Below are 15395 nucleotides of genomic sequence, written 5' to 3'. Positions count from 1 at the left end.
TTCTCTGCTCTTCTCTTTTCTCTCTCTTGCCTATTTAAATCCTGAGTGGCCTTCTGAGAGATGGTTTCAGGTTCTACTTCCTCTCTACTCCTGCCCTCAGTGATTTTATTTTCTCTGAGCTCCTGCTGTCTCTATCTTATGGCCATACAATTTTCCACTTAATTGTTTTTGTATGTTTGTTTATTGCCTTTGTATTCAGTGTGTTACTCCTATTTCCCCAATTAAAATGTAAGCCCTTTTCCTTAAAGAGCAGTCGTACTATGGATGTAATGTACAACATGATGACTGTAGTTAACTTTTGCTGTATAATATATTGTTGTTCAGAGAGTAAATCTTAAGAGTTCTTATCACAAGGGAAAAAATGTATATACACATATATTTTTTCTATCTGTATAAGATAATGTGTGTTTACTAAACTTATTGTGGTAATCATTGTATGATATATGTAAGTGAGATCATTATGCTGTACAACCTAAAGTTATATAATGTTGCATGTCAGCTATATCTCAGTAAAACTGGGAAAAAAAGAGCAATCGTGCCACATAGATTAGTATTCCCTCTAGGACTGAGCCTGCAGGAGGAGCTTGGTTACCAGTTCAGGGTTCTTTCCTAGTGGAATAGGCTCCCCCGTCTGCTTTGGGGTAGCATGTTAGGCTAGGAGGGAGGCGTGCAGTACCACATTCCTTTCCTCGTTTGAGAAAATCAAGAGTTGAATGCTCGCTCTTTTAGAAAGAAGCCTGTAGAATTGGGTAAACAACAACTTCTTGTGAGTTATAATTGGAAAATAAAGATATTTAATATGTACTCACTTATTTTCAGGCTGCAAAGATCTGCAACAACATGCTGTTAGCCATTAGTATGATTGGAACGGCTGAAACTATGAATCTTGGAATCAGGTTTGTTGAATAGTACATTTTCATATACTAACAATTTTTATGAGCTTTCCTATTTGATTTTCTGATGTTGAAAAGAAATATTCATGAGAAATAAATGAGTTGATCCAGGAACATTTTGAAAGTACTTCATTATTGAACTTTAATAGACTTTGCTTATTTGACGACCAATAGGACCCTGGAGAGCATGAATACTCTTTGCCATAGCCGTAAAATGTATTGCACTGTATGTTAGTAGTTACATTATCCTTTTTATATGAGCACTCCATTTCTTCTGTTATGTTGAAATGCAAGAAACACTTTTACTATAAAATTTAAACACACTTTGGCAGTGTAGGACAAATTTGTATAAAACACATTTTTGATGTATAGTGAATTTAAGTAATATGCTACCACGTGACTGGTTTTATGTATCTATTTTAAATATAGTCCTCAAAGTCTACACTAAAAGGGCTCTTGGTTGTTTATTCTCAGGATAAACTGGATGGCATTCATAAAGCTGCAACTTATGTGCATAATTCATTTTAACTTGCCTGTGGTTTTGTTTCTTTACGTTAAGGATATATCTTTCCATTAAAATAAAATAGCATTTATACTTTGCTTAAAGGAATCCTGTTTTTCCTATGATGATGATCATCCTCTCAATGCTTAAGGTTAATGTCTTGATTTTAACCTTTAATCTTTTGAGTTAGGAATGCTACATATGATTAATTACCTAATTAATTTTTTGAATGTTTTGTGTTTCATGAATATGATAAATGTACATTTCTTACTTTAGAAAATGTTTAATGAGCAAGGTGCTTTATTCAGGTGTTTTCTTCATACTTCCCAAAACTGCTTACCAAACATATCACAAATCAGAGTAGTGTTTCATATCTCATCTTTGGATAAAAGCAATAAGAAGAGTCAAAGTGCTTGAGATATTTTTAAAAACACAGTAATGGATTCACATTTCCTCTTAATTACCATATCAAGATGCTGTTGTTTTATTGAATTGCCCTTGTCTCAGATGTTAAACTATCTTGACCTATTAAGTTGTCATATTGTAATTGAGATAAAAGAGGAATTTGCTTTGCATCAGTGCTAATTGGTTTATCAATATCCTGTACCATTTACATTTTAAAATTGAATGTCTGGAAGATGGTAAGGCATATCTGTACAAAGCCTTAATAAAACTAGTTGTATATAGGAAGCTGTTCAAAGTGTTATGTCTGTGTTGTAGCCAGTTTTAGGCTATGGCTCACTTATCATAAATGAAAAACTGGTTACTAGTAACTTGTTTTCATGTTCTTCCTCTAGACTAATTTCCTGGAGGAGGAAAATGTAAATTTCTGGAACCAAAATTGCATACAAAATTAATTGGTGTTGATAGTAGGATTAGAGCATTTGTATGCATATGCATCTTTAGAATTTTACCTTCATTTTTCTGGATATAAATGAATATATAATAAAAAAGTAAAAGCCTGGATGAACTTAGGTTATACTATACTGAGATTTCCCTCTTTATCTTTTCCAGTTTATTTTATATTCTGCTTCTTACTTTGAGCATCACTGGATCAGGATGTTCCTTAGGCATAGTGATGCATCCTCTGGCATTCCTCAAATAATTTTCCTAGCAAAACTCTTATTAGATGATCATTTGCTATTCTAAAATGAAGTTTTTGTATGGTAAGTGCTTGTGGAAGTCTTAACTCCAAACACCAGCTAATAAGGAATAGTATGAAAATCAGTTGAGTCAAATGAATAAAATATATACAATGAAATGTATACATTGGCTACTAGAGTGGGTTTGTTATCACAGAGAAAATGAACAATGATAAAATTCCAAATAGAAATGTTAAGAACAGAAACAATACATTTTCCTGTATTATTGTCCTTTCCAATATGATAAAAACAATATTTAGAAATATAAAACTTTTAAATGTTTAATACAAAACTCTACATACATTACTGTTACTGATATATATATATTTATATATGTATAATATTTACATATATATAAAAAGTGTTTGAACACAAAGCAGGAACTCACTAGTTTTACTTAACTGTTAAAATAATTTATAAATTTCTGGTGCTTCAGATTGTACTAATGAATTGCTATTTTCATAACATTAGGGTTTTATCAGTTTATCTTACAAAGATTCTCACTGGTTTGAAAGTCCTGAAAATGATTGCTTCTGCTATTGTCTTTTCTCCATGGTTTACAGACATGGTTTAAAATGACAGGATTGTTCTCTAATAGAGTATAGAGAGTGGCCACGATTTATTGAGCTTTGCAAGGTGAAAGAGAAAATTGGCATCAGCAAGCATAAATTCCCAAGTAGTAAATTCCCACAAAGTAGTACAGCATCAAAGTGGTTCAGCCACATTTATATTCTATTCACTCTGAAGTAAAATTTTTTTTAGAGCGTTAATGTCAACATTTACAAATTGAGTCACCCGTTCCTATGAAGTGATCATTTCTGATTAATTTCATTCTCATAAGTCAGTGTTTTTTCTGGGACACTGATGTTTCCCTTTTTTTTTTTTTAAACAGAAGAAGAAAATCTTACAGTTTAAAACTCTTATTGACCCTGTGATCTTTCACAGTGAATCTTTATGGATGTTAGTGCAATTTTAGAATGTTGTAAAAAAGTAAAGCATAAAAAATATTGGTATACAACATATTCTGAGATTCTTTTCTATTAGACCTTTCTGCCTTCTAATTGGGTTCTAGTTAGGACTCAGAACATAATTTTATGGCAGTGAGAGTGCCCTCCTTGCATTGGAGAGATTTGTATCTGTGCGTCACTTAGGCACAATGTTGATAATGTGAGTTTTGTTGTTTTGTTTTTATTTTTGCTCCACTGGGGATTGTTTTTTGTTTTTCTTTTTTTACTATTAGTGGTAATAGCAAGTTATTTGCGTTACCAGTCAGGGCTCAGACCCCTCCAGTAACAACTGTAATGTCTTCTTCCACCATAAGAAGCTTATAAAACAGTTGAACTTCTGGAAGACTGTTCAAGATGAGAACTATCCTACAAGCATAGTTTTAGTTTCTCGGCTACTGCCCTTAGAAGATGTTGCCTTTCCCTTTAGGAGCTGACTGAAGCCTCTTATTTATATACCCTAATAGATATAACAAATGGAAAAAGGTTTATAATACAATTTTGACTAGATTTCTTAATAGACTGATGAAATGCCATCGTATTGGCTGATTGTTGAGTTCACTATCCACATGACCCAGTGAGACTCAGGATGGTGAGAGTTTGGGTATCTGTCAATGCTTGCATCCCAGCTTTGCCACAGACTTCAGCTTTTCTCATCTATGAAATGACAGAAATAATAGTATCTATCCCCTGGGTTGTTGTGAAGATTAAATGAGTTAATCCATGTAGATCTTTTAAAACAGTTCCTGGCACACAGTACGTGTTCAATATGTGGTAGTTATTGATGTACAAAACTTTATACCCAGCAATTTACTGGTTTCTTTCATACAAAGAGCCATTATAAAACAATTGTCATAAAAGCCTTCTGCTTTTTCTTATAACCAATCTCTTTCAAAATAAAAAAAAGATTGAAAAGAGACTCATACAAATGTTAAACAAGTGGTGCATTATGGCATGCTTAAGTTCTTGTTTGCTTTGTGTGTTCGAAATATACGTCTGTTTATTTCCAAATCTGAATATCATGATTAGGAAAACTAGCTGGCATTATATGTTTATTTGTTTGTTTGTTGCCTGTCTCCCCAACTAGAATGAGAGATCCAGGAAGGGGATCGGGTTTGTCTGCTCATTTCTGTATCTTAAAAACATACTCGCACATAGCAGACACTCAGGGAAGATTTGTCAAATGGATAAGGAGAGGAGAGAGGGAGGGAGAGAGGCACTTCTCCTGCCTCAGGTGACAGTTACTTGGGTGAGTGTCTTAACTGGCCCATTCCTGGAGGGCAGGCACAACCTCTTCTTTGCTTCTTTCCTGTGGTCTCCTTGGCTCCAAGCGCAGCACCTGCACAGGGCAGATCTGTGTAAACATTGGTGAATAAGCAAGTGATCGATTAAAACTGACATGGTCTTAGATGTGTCATTTTCAGATCTGTTCTTGTGATACAGACATCTCAGTTTAGTGACATAATTTGCTTTGTTCTTACATAAAACCAGGCAGTATAGATACTTATAGAGAATATAAAGTGAACAAATTTTTTTGGTCCTTAAAAGCCTTGGTTATAGTGAAGGCAAATGTTTGGATTCTCTTCAATTTTTTTATAGTTTATGCATCATTTTTACTTCTCCCAAAAGTTCATTTAAAATTCTTGTGTTTTAAAGGTGAGTAGATTTGACACAGTGACGTTTATTTGAGTTGCATTATATATGCGGTCAGAGTGATGAATTTATTCTCTGTATCAGAGAACATTCCAGCAATTGTAAAGCCACATGCATGCACACGCACACTCTCGAACCACATCCAGTGGCAAGTTATTATGGGGACTGACAGACTGTCATCCTTTTGATGGCTTGAGCTGTATATCTCCTGAGCAGCAATGGGGCTCTTATGCAGAAAGTATCATATGTTCCCAGCCAATTTACAGGGAAACAGCAATAACATTTTATCATGGTTGAGAGCCCAGTAGCTGCTTCCTATTAAACTTGCCCTTTCAGATACCTGTCTTGGATTAATTTGTTGATTTCAAATGGAAACTCAGTCTTCTCCAGTGAAGCATGACGTTCTAGGATAGACTCTCTGAATGACAATTACTGTGTATTCTAGCTGGTTTCAGACCATTACAAGCCTTGGGCACAGTGGAAGACAGAGGACTTCAGTAACTGATTTTAATATCATGTCTAATTTTAACTGTCAGTTATGTATGTGCCAGTGAAAGAATCCTCAGAAAGATGAAATGCAAAGCACTTCTAACTTGCTCTTTTTAATGATACACTTTGCTGTAGGGTGGGGAGTAGGGGGAGGAGAAGTGGAGAGGGAGTAACCATCTCCTGAAGGGAATCAGCTCGGTGGGGAAGCAGCAGACTTGAAAAGAGAGCGCGTAACAACTGCCACCTCGTTTTTGTGTGTGCCCTTCAGGATGCTTCTAAATAGTAATATGTTCACCAAAAAGGGTTCCATGAATCAGTGCTGGTACTTTTCCTCGAACATTCAAGAAAAATGTGATGTAGGGTTTTACAAAGGGTAATAAGCTTTGCTCACCATTTTGGTGAGTATTACAGACAGAGCATGAATTTTTTTTAGCAATAAAAACTGTTGTGAGGTACTGCTGAGTATAACCCAGTAGATTATATCCAATGTCACTGTGTCAGATACGTACATACAGGGGAGTAACTCTGCTGCTTTAAATGTGATGCACCATTTTAAAAGAAAATCTAGGGGCTGGCCCTGTGGCCGAGTGGTTAAGTTCATGCGAAACTCCGCTTCGGCAGCCCGTGGTTCGCCAGTTCAGATCCTGGGCGCAGACCTACACACCACTCATCAGGCCATGCTATGGCAGCATCCCACATAGAAGAACAAGAATGACCTACAACTATGATATATAACTATGTACTGGGGCTTTGGGGAGAAAAAAAAAAAAGGAAAAGAGGAAGATTGGCAACAGATGTTAGCTCAGGGCCAATCTTCCTTGCCGAAAAGCATACTTAAAAAAAAAAGAAAAGAAAAGAAAATCTAAATTAGAAAGCCCCTGAATTATATTTCAAATGGAAGGAAGAATTGATATTTGGGGTCTTTAAAAATATTCCCTGCTCATGGAATATATTAGACATATACATTCTTGAATATTTCTGCTTAGAGAATGTATTTGCAATTACAGCTAATTAACTAATTGCTAATTTGTGATTTTACTTTTCACAATTATTACCTGAGCACATTGGCTTTATCTTTTCTTGAGTCATCTGCTGCAACAGCATACTGATAGCCTAATTTTATTTAAAAGAGGAAAGAAAGCATCAGTAGCAAACTACACATGTAATAAATTTGGATCTTTATAAAAGATGGAAACTGTTGAGTTTCTTTGGGCAGTCTACAGTTGAACTGAATGTATGCTAGTTAATTTAGATTGAATCTTTTACATCTATTATAATCTTCAGTAAAAACCCCTCCTTATATCGTGGCCCACCATATGACTTCATATATGTGGCATGCCATGTAGTATTCCTTGAACCACAGCTACTCCTGGAAAGCCTGATTACGTAACAGTTGTATTACATAAGCAGTCCATACGTGCCCTAGCCCCCTACTCTAGCTTTGGAAAAATGTTTTCCTAGTCACAATATTCAGATTTGGAAATAAACAGACGTATATTTCAAACACAGAAAGCAAACAAGAACTTAAGCATGCCAAAATGCACCATTTGTTTAACATTTGTATGAGTCTCTTTTCAATCTTTTTTTATTTTGAAAGAGAGTGGTTATAAGAAAAGCAGAAAGTTTTTATGACAATTGTTTTATAATGGCTCTTTGTATGAAAGAAACCAATAAATTGCTGGGTATAAAGTTTTATTTGAAACTTGCTTCAGTGATCCTTAGCAAAACTGTGCTTCCCAAACAGCGTTAAAATAGTTAGAATCAAAGTGATACAGCACTCTGATTCCACTTTTCTCTGGGTCCACATTGAACACCCGTTTATGCCATCAGCTCAGTGATAGCACAAATGATGTTTCCGCTTGGGCAAGCTTTGTTTTATCAGGATCAGTAACCTTATCAGCAGTTGACCCAGAACTATAATGCATGTCTCTGAATAGATAGCATATGTCACAACTCTGTGCACACTTGCTTCATAAGCAAGATTGTCTAATGAAGATTTAATAAATAAGCAAGAGTTTGCAGCAAGAAATGTCTTCTTTTATAATGATAACTTCTCTTAAGCTCGTTTCACTGCTCATGGTTCATCTCTTGCATTTATTCTCATAAAAGCTAATAGAATAAATATACATATAAATGCATCCTCACAGACTCCCATGATGCATAGTTTAACTGTCAGTATTTCTTTCTGAAATATATCAGTTGTGAGTAAAGAATGGAGAATTTAGATTATCGTATGGGTTTAAGGTTCTTATGTGACACATAAGTGCAGTAATGTCCAAAAGACTAGAAGACCCATGTATGGGATAAACCAACAGCACTTTTATGCAGTTATGTATTATTTCTTAAAAGTAGTGTAGTGCAGAGGGTTTTCTGTCAGTGCAGAATGTCCTGGCTTAGAAATGTTTAATCACTAGCTTTTAATATCCTATAATTTAAGATTGGATTTCTCACCCTCATCAATCTGCTTTGATATTTGAAGACATACAATAAATGGAGAGAGAAGATGGAGCATCCTCAAACATAAATAAGTCACGCATGACTTGTACATTTTGACATTTAACACTTCTTTTCTTTGACCTTTGACAGGTTAGGGCTTGACCCAAAACTCTTGGCTAAAATTCTAAATATGAGCTCAGGACGGTGTTGGTCAAGTGACAGTTACAATCCTGTACCTGGGGTGATGGATGGAGTTCCCTCGGCTAATAACTATCAGGGTGGATTTGGAACAACACTCATGGCTAAGGTATGGTAAGTGCAGAGTCTACAGAGAGAGGGAAAGACTGTTTGCTAGTCTAATTCTCCTCCCTCCCTCCCCCTCTCTCTCTCCTCCCACCCCTTTCCCTTTTAACAAAGCATATGTCTGTCCTAAAAGGCAAGATTACTAAAATAGTTATTCACTCACTCACTGGAAATGAGTTAAAACTTAGCTTAGATAAAAATCCTTACCTTGTTTGTTTTTATTCCTGGCCTTTCGCATGAGAAGAATGGGCTGGGGTTTTTCTTTTGTGCTTGGGTTTGTGTGTAATTTGAGCTGGTAAAATTTTGTTCTTCATCATTAATTTACATTAATTTACCAAGTCCTTAGAATGGAAGCAGTAAGACTTTTCTGATGGTTAATAATACACTGACATTGGATATACCCATCACAAAAGAAGAGATCTTTCTCATGATACTGGATATCTAAATACATCTTCCTGCTTTAAGAATATTAATGTATTTATGTGTAAAGTAATTCAAAAGTAAATTGTTGGCCTCCTCTTGTTTATGATCTCAACTTTAGGAAATATGTTTTGATGAACAGACTTCCAGATTTCTGCATAGAGCTTATTCCCTGTCTGTCCGTCTGTTTGCCCCCACCACCTCAGTGACTTTTTTTCCCTTGATTACAAAAGTAGTAATAGATATACCTGGATACCATATTCAGCTTACTGTCCTTCCTTCCCCTTGACATTCTGTCGGTTCTACTTCTTGAATATGACTTGAATTCATCCAGTTCATCCTTCTGCCACTACCAGTATCTTGGCTGAGCCTCATTTAGATTAAACCACATCAGCCCTCAACTGGTCTCCTTACCTTTCATCCTCATCTTCTCTAGTTCATTTTCCACACCATGGTAAAGAGTGGGCTTCCTAAAATGTAAAAACCTGATCACGTCATTTCTCCAGAGCCTTTTGATGGTTCCCAATTATTTGTAGGTTAAAGCCCATCTCTGCCAGTTGCCTTACAATGCCCTATTTGGCCTTGGCTTGCCTCACCCGCTCATTTTTGCCTTCCCACCCCCATCTCCTTGCTTTAGCCCTACTGAACTCATTTTTGCCTCTCGTTCTTTTTCACTTGCAAACCTGCACGCTTGCTGTTCCCCCTGCCTGGATTGTTCTTCCTTGTCCCCCCACCCCAGCCTTTGGCACAGTACCTGGAACATTGTCAGCACACTTTAAATATTTATTAGGTGAAGCAATAGTTGAAACTATGTTTCTTATTTTGCAGTTTTATTTCTCTTCATGTTTCATTTAAGAAAATAGTTTTATGTCGATCTGTACCTTGTATCTAGGTTTGCATATCATCCACACAGGCTTTTATAATTGTGCTTTGTGGCTGTTGTTGGAAACGGAAAGTAGATCCTTAAGTGTATTGTTTTCATTAAAGCTGCAGGGTGATTTATTAGGGCACGTGGAAGAAGGGGAGAATCACATTTATGCCCGGTTTCCATTACGTATCTATACGAAGTGGGTTGAGACCTGTTAGCTTATTTCGTTCCTAAAATGCTGCTAATGGCTCGAACAGAGGAGACAGCTGACAAGTCAAGTGTAGGAAGCAGTAGAGGCTTCTAATAACAAGGGGATGGATTTTCCAGCTCCTGCCCTTCAGCAGGGCTGGCTTTGCTTTGGTATGCTCCACCATAGCTGTCCCTTCCTGCCACTGTGAATGTGTCCTTCCTTTAAAATTATTTTCTTGATAATAAAATACAGCTTTTTCAACTAATAGCATAAGACAGTACAATAGTAAAACGTATGGATATTACCGTTCTCTTTTACTCTTGTTTTCTCTATGAAATGCAGTTGTCATTTCCCTTAGAAAGAGGAAGACTTCTTAATTTTGTTAAGAATAAGAGTACTTAGAAAGGAACTTTTAAAAATCTTTCGGGGCCAACCTGGTGGCGCAGCGGTTAAGTTCGCACGTTCCGCTTTGACGGCCTGGGGTTCGCTGGTTCAGATCCCAGGTGCGGACCTATGCACCACTTGTCAAGCCATGCTGTGGTAGGAGTCCCACATAAAATAGGGGAAGATGGGCATGGATGTTAGCTCAGGGCCAGTCTTCCTCAGTAAAAAGAGGAGGATTGGCAGCAGATGTTAGCTCAGGGCTAATCTTGCTCAAAAAAAAAAGAAAGAAAAAGGAAAAAACATCTTTCATGACCTCAGATAGCTGTTAGCAAAGACATACCATAGCTACTTAGATTAGTATAGAGAAATTAATAGAGATTTTTAAAAATCTCCTGTCATTGTTACGGTGATTAAAGCAGTTGTAGTACTGGGGCAGATCAAGGCTTTACTTACTAAGAGATGTTTTGTTCAATTGCCATTAAATCTCATTGTGCTGGGGGATATGATGTTAGCATGTCCTTGAGGAAGAAGCTTATACATTTATTTCTAGGTCTTAACATCATAAAATTCTAACATATTGTCTGTGTATAATCAGACCATAATTAATACAAAAATTAGATCATTCTTCTGAACTTTCTAACCTAGAAATCTGTTTCTGATGGGCACTAAGGAATGACTTATGGAAAATCATGATGACTCTTGGTACTCCCCCAATATACTGTTTGCTTGTAAAACATGACAAATTGGTCCTCCATTAATTTGTGAAACCTTTTTGCAATTGTTTTATATTTTTTCCTGAACCACCCAATGAGCTCATAAATATTTTGATTAGTGAAGTGAAATATTTGTTTGTTTTAAATTATATACTATAAGCTTCAAAGGATGCTTTCTTTTTCCAGCATTTCAGGATCGACAAGCCACAGGCTTTTATAGACTAATCACCTTTCTCTTTTTAGAATGTCTATTCTTTAAGGTAGCAACCACCAAAGCTATTTTAGTTTCCCTTTTTTGGTTTTATTAGCTCGTATGTGGTATATTTACTTGCCCCTTTAAAAAACTCTAGTAGACTATTCTTCTCAATAGTGTTGTCTTCTCAGTATGTTATGCTCACTCTGAGTTCTTATTTTCTAGTTATAGAACTAGGTTAAAAATTAAATGCAGTCTTTCTGTGTAGTTTTCCCTGTCATTTTAAAATAAATGCATCTTGCAGATGTGCTGCAAAATGATGTCAACAAAAGAGGCTTATTTGCTTGTATGGGTAAAAGCAATAATGTAGTTGTCCACATTTGTTAGGTGTGTGGGTATTAATTAAACTTGCTTTTCAGTGTAACCTATAGAAGAATTTAAGGTTAAATAGATTTTCCAAATCTATGTGTTTAAAGGTGAAAATTATATAAGCACAAAATAATGTTCACACCTGTAGCATCATACATATCCAAGAGGCTAGAGATTTAATTCATTCTTTAAATTTTGCTTGTTTTTTCTTTGAATCATTTTCTCCTTTGAGTGGATGGTATTGGTAACTGCTCAGTTATTAAGGATGTTCCTCAAAGAGTAGAAATATTTCTCATGTTGCTTCTTATCTTCCCCTTTCATTGCTTGTTGACTTTTCCATTGGTGGGGAAATGAGGACGATAATGGAAAGAAGGAAATCTAGTTGGTTTTGCCACTTGTTTACAGCTCTTATAAAATCACAAATAAAATGAAATGTAGGAATATTGTTTCAATTATCCATGTCTTCATTGTTTTCCATCTACCCCAGATATTTCAAATTTGGACACATTTCTATTTTTATGGTAGTGGATATACATTAGCTATAGCTTAACTATAGAAGATTTATAGTGTTAACTTTTGTCCATTTTTAAACAGCTGTAGGTTTTCTGAAACTCTCAGAATGAAGCATTAGCTCTCTGAGATGTCAAAAGGTTGTTGCCAAGATGATTGTCCCATTGCACTTAAAATAAAATCTGAACTCCTTACCAAACATATTAAAGCTTCCGTGTTCCCCCTCTGCCCATCCCCAAGCTCTTGGCCCTCCTCAGCCCCTTTGCTCACTCTAATTCAGCCTCATTGGCCTTCTTACTATTTCTTGAATATCCAAGCCATGTCCCACCACAAAGCCCTTACCTTGCGGTTCCATCTGCCTGAAGCTCTCTTCCCCCAGCTCTCCAAAGACCTCAGTACTGTCTGACATTCAGATCTTAGGTCCAATGTCTTCACCTCGGGGGGGTCTTCCCTAAACATTTCATCTAACAAAACTGTCTTCCTTCCACCCCAACCCTTGCCATCCATCACTTTCTAACCCCTTACTCTGCTTTATTTTTCTTCACAGCACTTGTCATTGTCTGGAATTTTAGTATTTATCATCTCTCTTCTCCTGGGCAGTAAAGCTTCGTGAGAACCGTGACTTAGTTTTGTCATGACTGTATCACCAGCACTTAGAATAGTGCCCAGCACTCAGCAGTTGTTAAATATTTGTTGAATAAGAGATATTCAGTAATTCCCTAATGGGGTTTGTCTTAGGCTTACAGGTTTCTGTAGATTTGGAAAAGCTTTTCCCTGTGTGATCTCACCTGTATAGTAACCCCTGTGCAAGGTCAAAACAGAACAAAAAGGTCTGGTGGAACGTGGAGGAGTGGAGAGGATACTTGGACATCAAGGTTTCTGTGTGGAGCAGTTTTGCAGCCCTATGAAAGCACTGTAAAAATATGCATAATTTGCCATAGTGCTTCTAGGTACCTTATTTTTTCAGGCTTCAGTTTTCTTCTTTTGAAACCAAAGCATTAGGAGCCACAGTTCCAAAGTGACCCCTAACTACCAGTCTCCATGTGTTTCCTCCTCTTCTTGTTTGATTTAGGATCTGGGATTAGCACAAGACTCTGCTACCAGCACAAAGAGCCCGATCCTTCTGGGCAGTCAGGCCCACCAGATCTACAGGATGATGTGTGCAAAGGGCTACTCAAAGAAAGACTTCTCGTCCGTGTTCCAGTTTCTACGGGAGGAGGAGACCTTCTGAGTCTGCACTTTGGCCGTGGACACTGTTGGAAACCAAACTCTATCTTGGAGCCCCCTTATAGCTGCCTCCACAAGTAAATGGGTTTAATCAAAGATCACCCATCTGCTTTTGATTGTCTAGGTCACAGTAAACCCCAGGATTTTCACCCATTTTTAACTGCTTATTCTTTTTATCTGTTTAGCAAACATAGATTATCTGTAATTTTTTTTTCTGCAAGCCACTGATGGTCTCTGCTAACTAGCTGACTGACCTTTTTCAAAAGTTTGATCCCTGAGCATCTTCAACTAAATCATTGCTTACTTCAATTAGATATTATTTACTCCACTTTACAAATAAAACCATATAATTTTTCAACAGGATGAGACCTATCTTAAAGGAAAGAAAAGAAACGGTGTGAGGAAAGGAGTTAGAGAAAGGAGAAGTCTAGTGAGTTACTACCTGTGTCCCTCAGGAAATTTGTCCTGTTAATCAAGTGGGGGTATTCTAGCATTACTGAGGTTACTGATTTGCTTTCCAGGGAGTTGACAAAGCAAGTGAACTCCTGGCTGCATGTCTTCTAATTTGGATTCTGTTACAGTATCCTAGTGTGTTCCTCTTCTAACAACTCCCAATACTTAGCAAACTTGTTTTTTATATTTTGCTTCCTTGTACATTCTTACTTCATGTTTTTTGGCTTCAAAAGAATGACATCTTTAGACCTGTTTCAGAGCCAAGCAGATGATATTTGCTTAGATAATTACTACATTATTCTAAATATAACCATATTATTTTGAATTCAAATAAATTTTTATGCTGATAATACTTTCTTAGAGTTTTTGCGTCTTCTCAACCATTTGGTGAACAATCAAATGATCTGACAAACTGGGGTTACAGACTAGTGGGGAAAGGATGGGAAGAGCGGGGTGGTCAAAAGGAACCAAGCTCTGAATTGGCCAGTGGCAAGCCAGCATCCTGCTGCTCTACCTGAATCCTAATGGACATTCATTTGAATGTCTCTAGGTTATGGGCGCTATAGGAATTCAGCCTGCGCTCAGTGTAGTATGTCCCAATATGGAGCACAGTTGCCACTTTCTCCACCTCGGCCCCTAGAAATATTCCAGATGATAGACCTAGACACCAAATTTGGTGGAAAGTACTACCACCTCCATTATTTTCCTGGTGATAAAAAATTCCAGGCACTATTATAAGTGCCGGGGCTACAGTGATGAACAAAACAGACAAAAATCCTGCCTTTGTAGATCATAAATTCTGGTGTCTCATATGCATATCTGTGAGGAGGTGTGACAAACAAGAAATAAATGTTTAATGCTTACGTCTGGTGATGATAAGGACTAGAAGGAAAAATAAAGCAGGATAAGGGGGATGAATGGGGAGTGCCAGGGGTATTTTGTTAGGGTGATAAGGAGAGTTCTCTTTGACAAGGTGGCATTTGAGCAGAGATGAGGAGGAGGTGAGGGAACAAGCCATGCAGATATCTGAGGCAAGAACATTCTAGGCCCAGGGAACAGAAAGTACAAAGGTCCTGATGTAGGATAACACTAGATATGAGGAATAACAAGGAGGCTGTAAGTAAAGTGTCATGAGATGAGGGGGCCAGATCATGTAGGGGCTTGGAGGCTATTTTAGGACGTTGGCTTTTATTCTGAGTGAAACAGGCCATGTATCAGCAAAAGCTAACTGATACACTGCCACCCCCAAAATTTAGTGGCTTAAAAGAATAAGTGTTTATTCTTTGTCAAGATTCTTTAGGTTGGCTATTTTATTCTTCTGAACTGGGCCAACTCATCTGGAGCTGGAGGGCCTAGTTTGGCCTCACTCACCTGGGACAGCTGGGATGGTTGAGGCTTCTCTCTACATGGTCGCTCATCCTCCAGGAGGCTAACCTGAGTTTGTTCACATGGTGGCAGAAGGGCTTCCAGCAGCAACATAGAACAAGCCCCAGTGAAGAAGCACTTGTCCAACCTCTGTTTGCTTCATGTCTGTACTGTGCCATTGGCCAAAGCAAGTCGTCCACCCAAGTGCAAAGTCAACATGGAGGGGATTCTGTAAGATTGTGGGCATAGAGAGGGGCATCAGGGAGGCCATTTTGCAAACA

The 15395-nt window shown here is 37.3% G+C and overlaps 1 protein-coding gene across 1 annotated transcript in view; it reads left to right on the top strand.

The window, feature by feature from the left end:
• HIBADH (3-hydroxyisobutyrate dehydrogenase) overlaps positions 1 to 14101 on the top strand; it is a 109547-nt gene extending 95446 nt beyond the window's left edge. The window contains exons 6-8 of the mRNA XM_046670224.1: positions 820 to 896; positions 8270 to 8426; positions 13142 to 14101. Coding sequence (XP_046526180.1) covers positions 820 to 896; positions 8270 to 8426; positions 13142 to 13300 — 393 coding nt within the window. The 3' untranslated portion in view covers positions 13301 to 14101. The remainder of the gene's footprint in view (positions 1 to 819; positions 897 to 8269; positions 8427 to 13141) is intronic.
• Positions 14102 to 15395: the final 1294 nt, after the last annotated feature.

The sequence above is a fragment of the Equus quagga genome, chromosome 8, assembly GCF_021613505.1.
Source record: "Equus quagga isolate Etosha38 chromosome 8, UCLA_HA_Equagga_1.0, whole genome shotgun sequence".
Taxonomy (NCBI): domain Eukaryota; kingdom Metazoa; phylum Chordata; class Mammalia; order Perissodactyla; family Equidae; genus Equus; species Equus quagga.
This window is presented reverse-complemented; position numbering and strand designations above follow the sequence as displayed.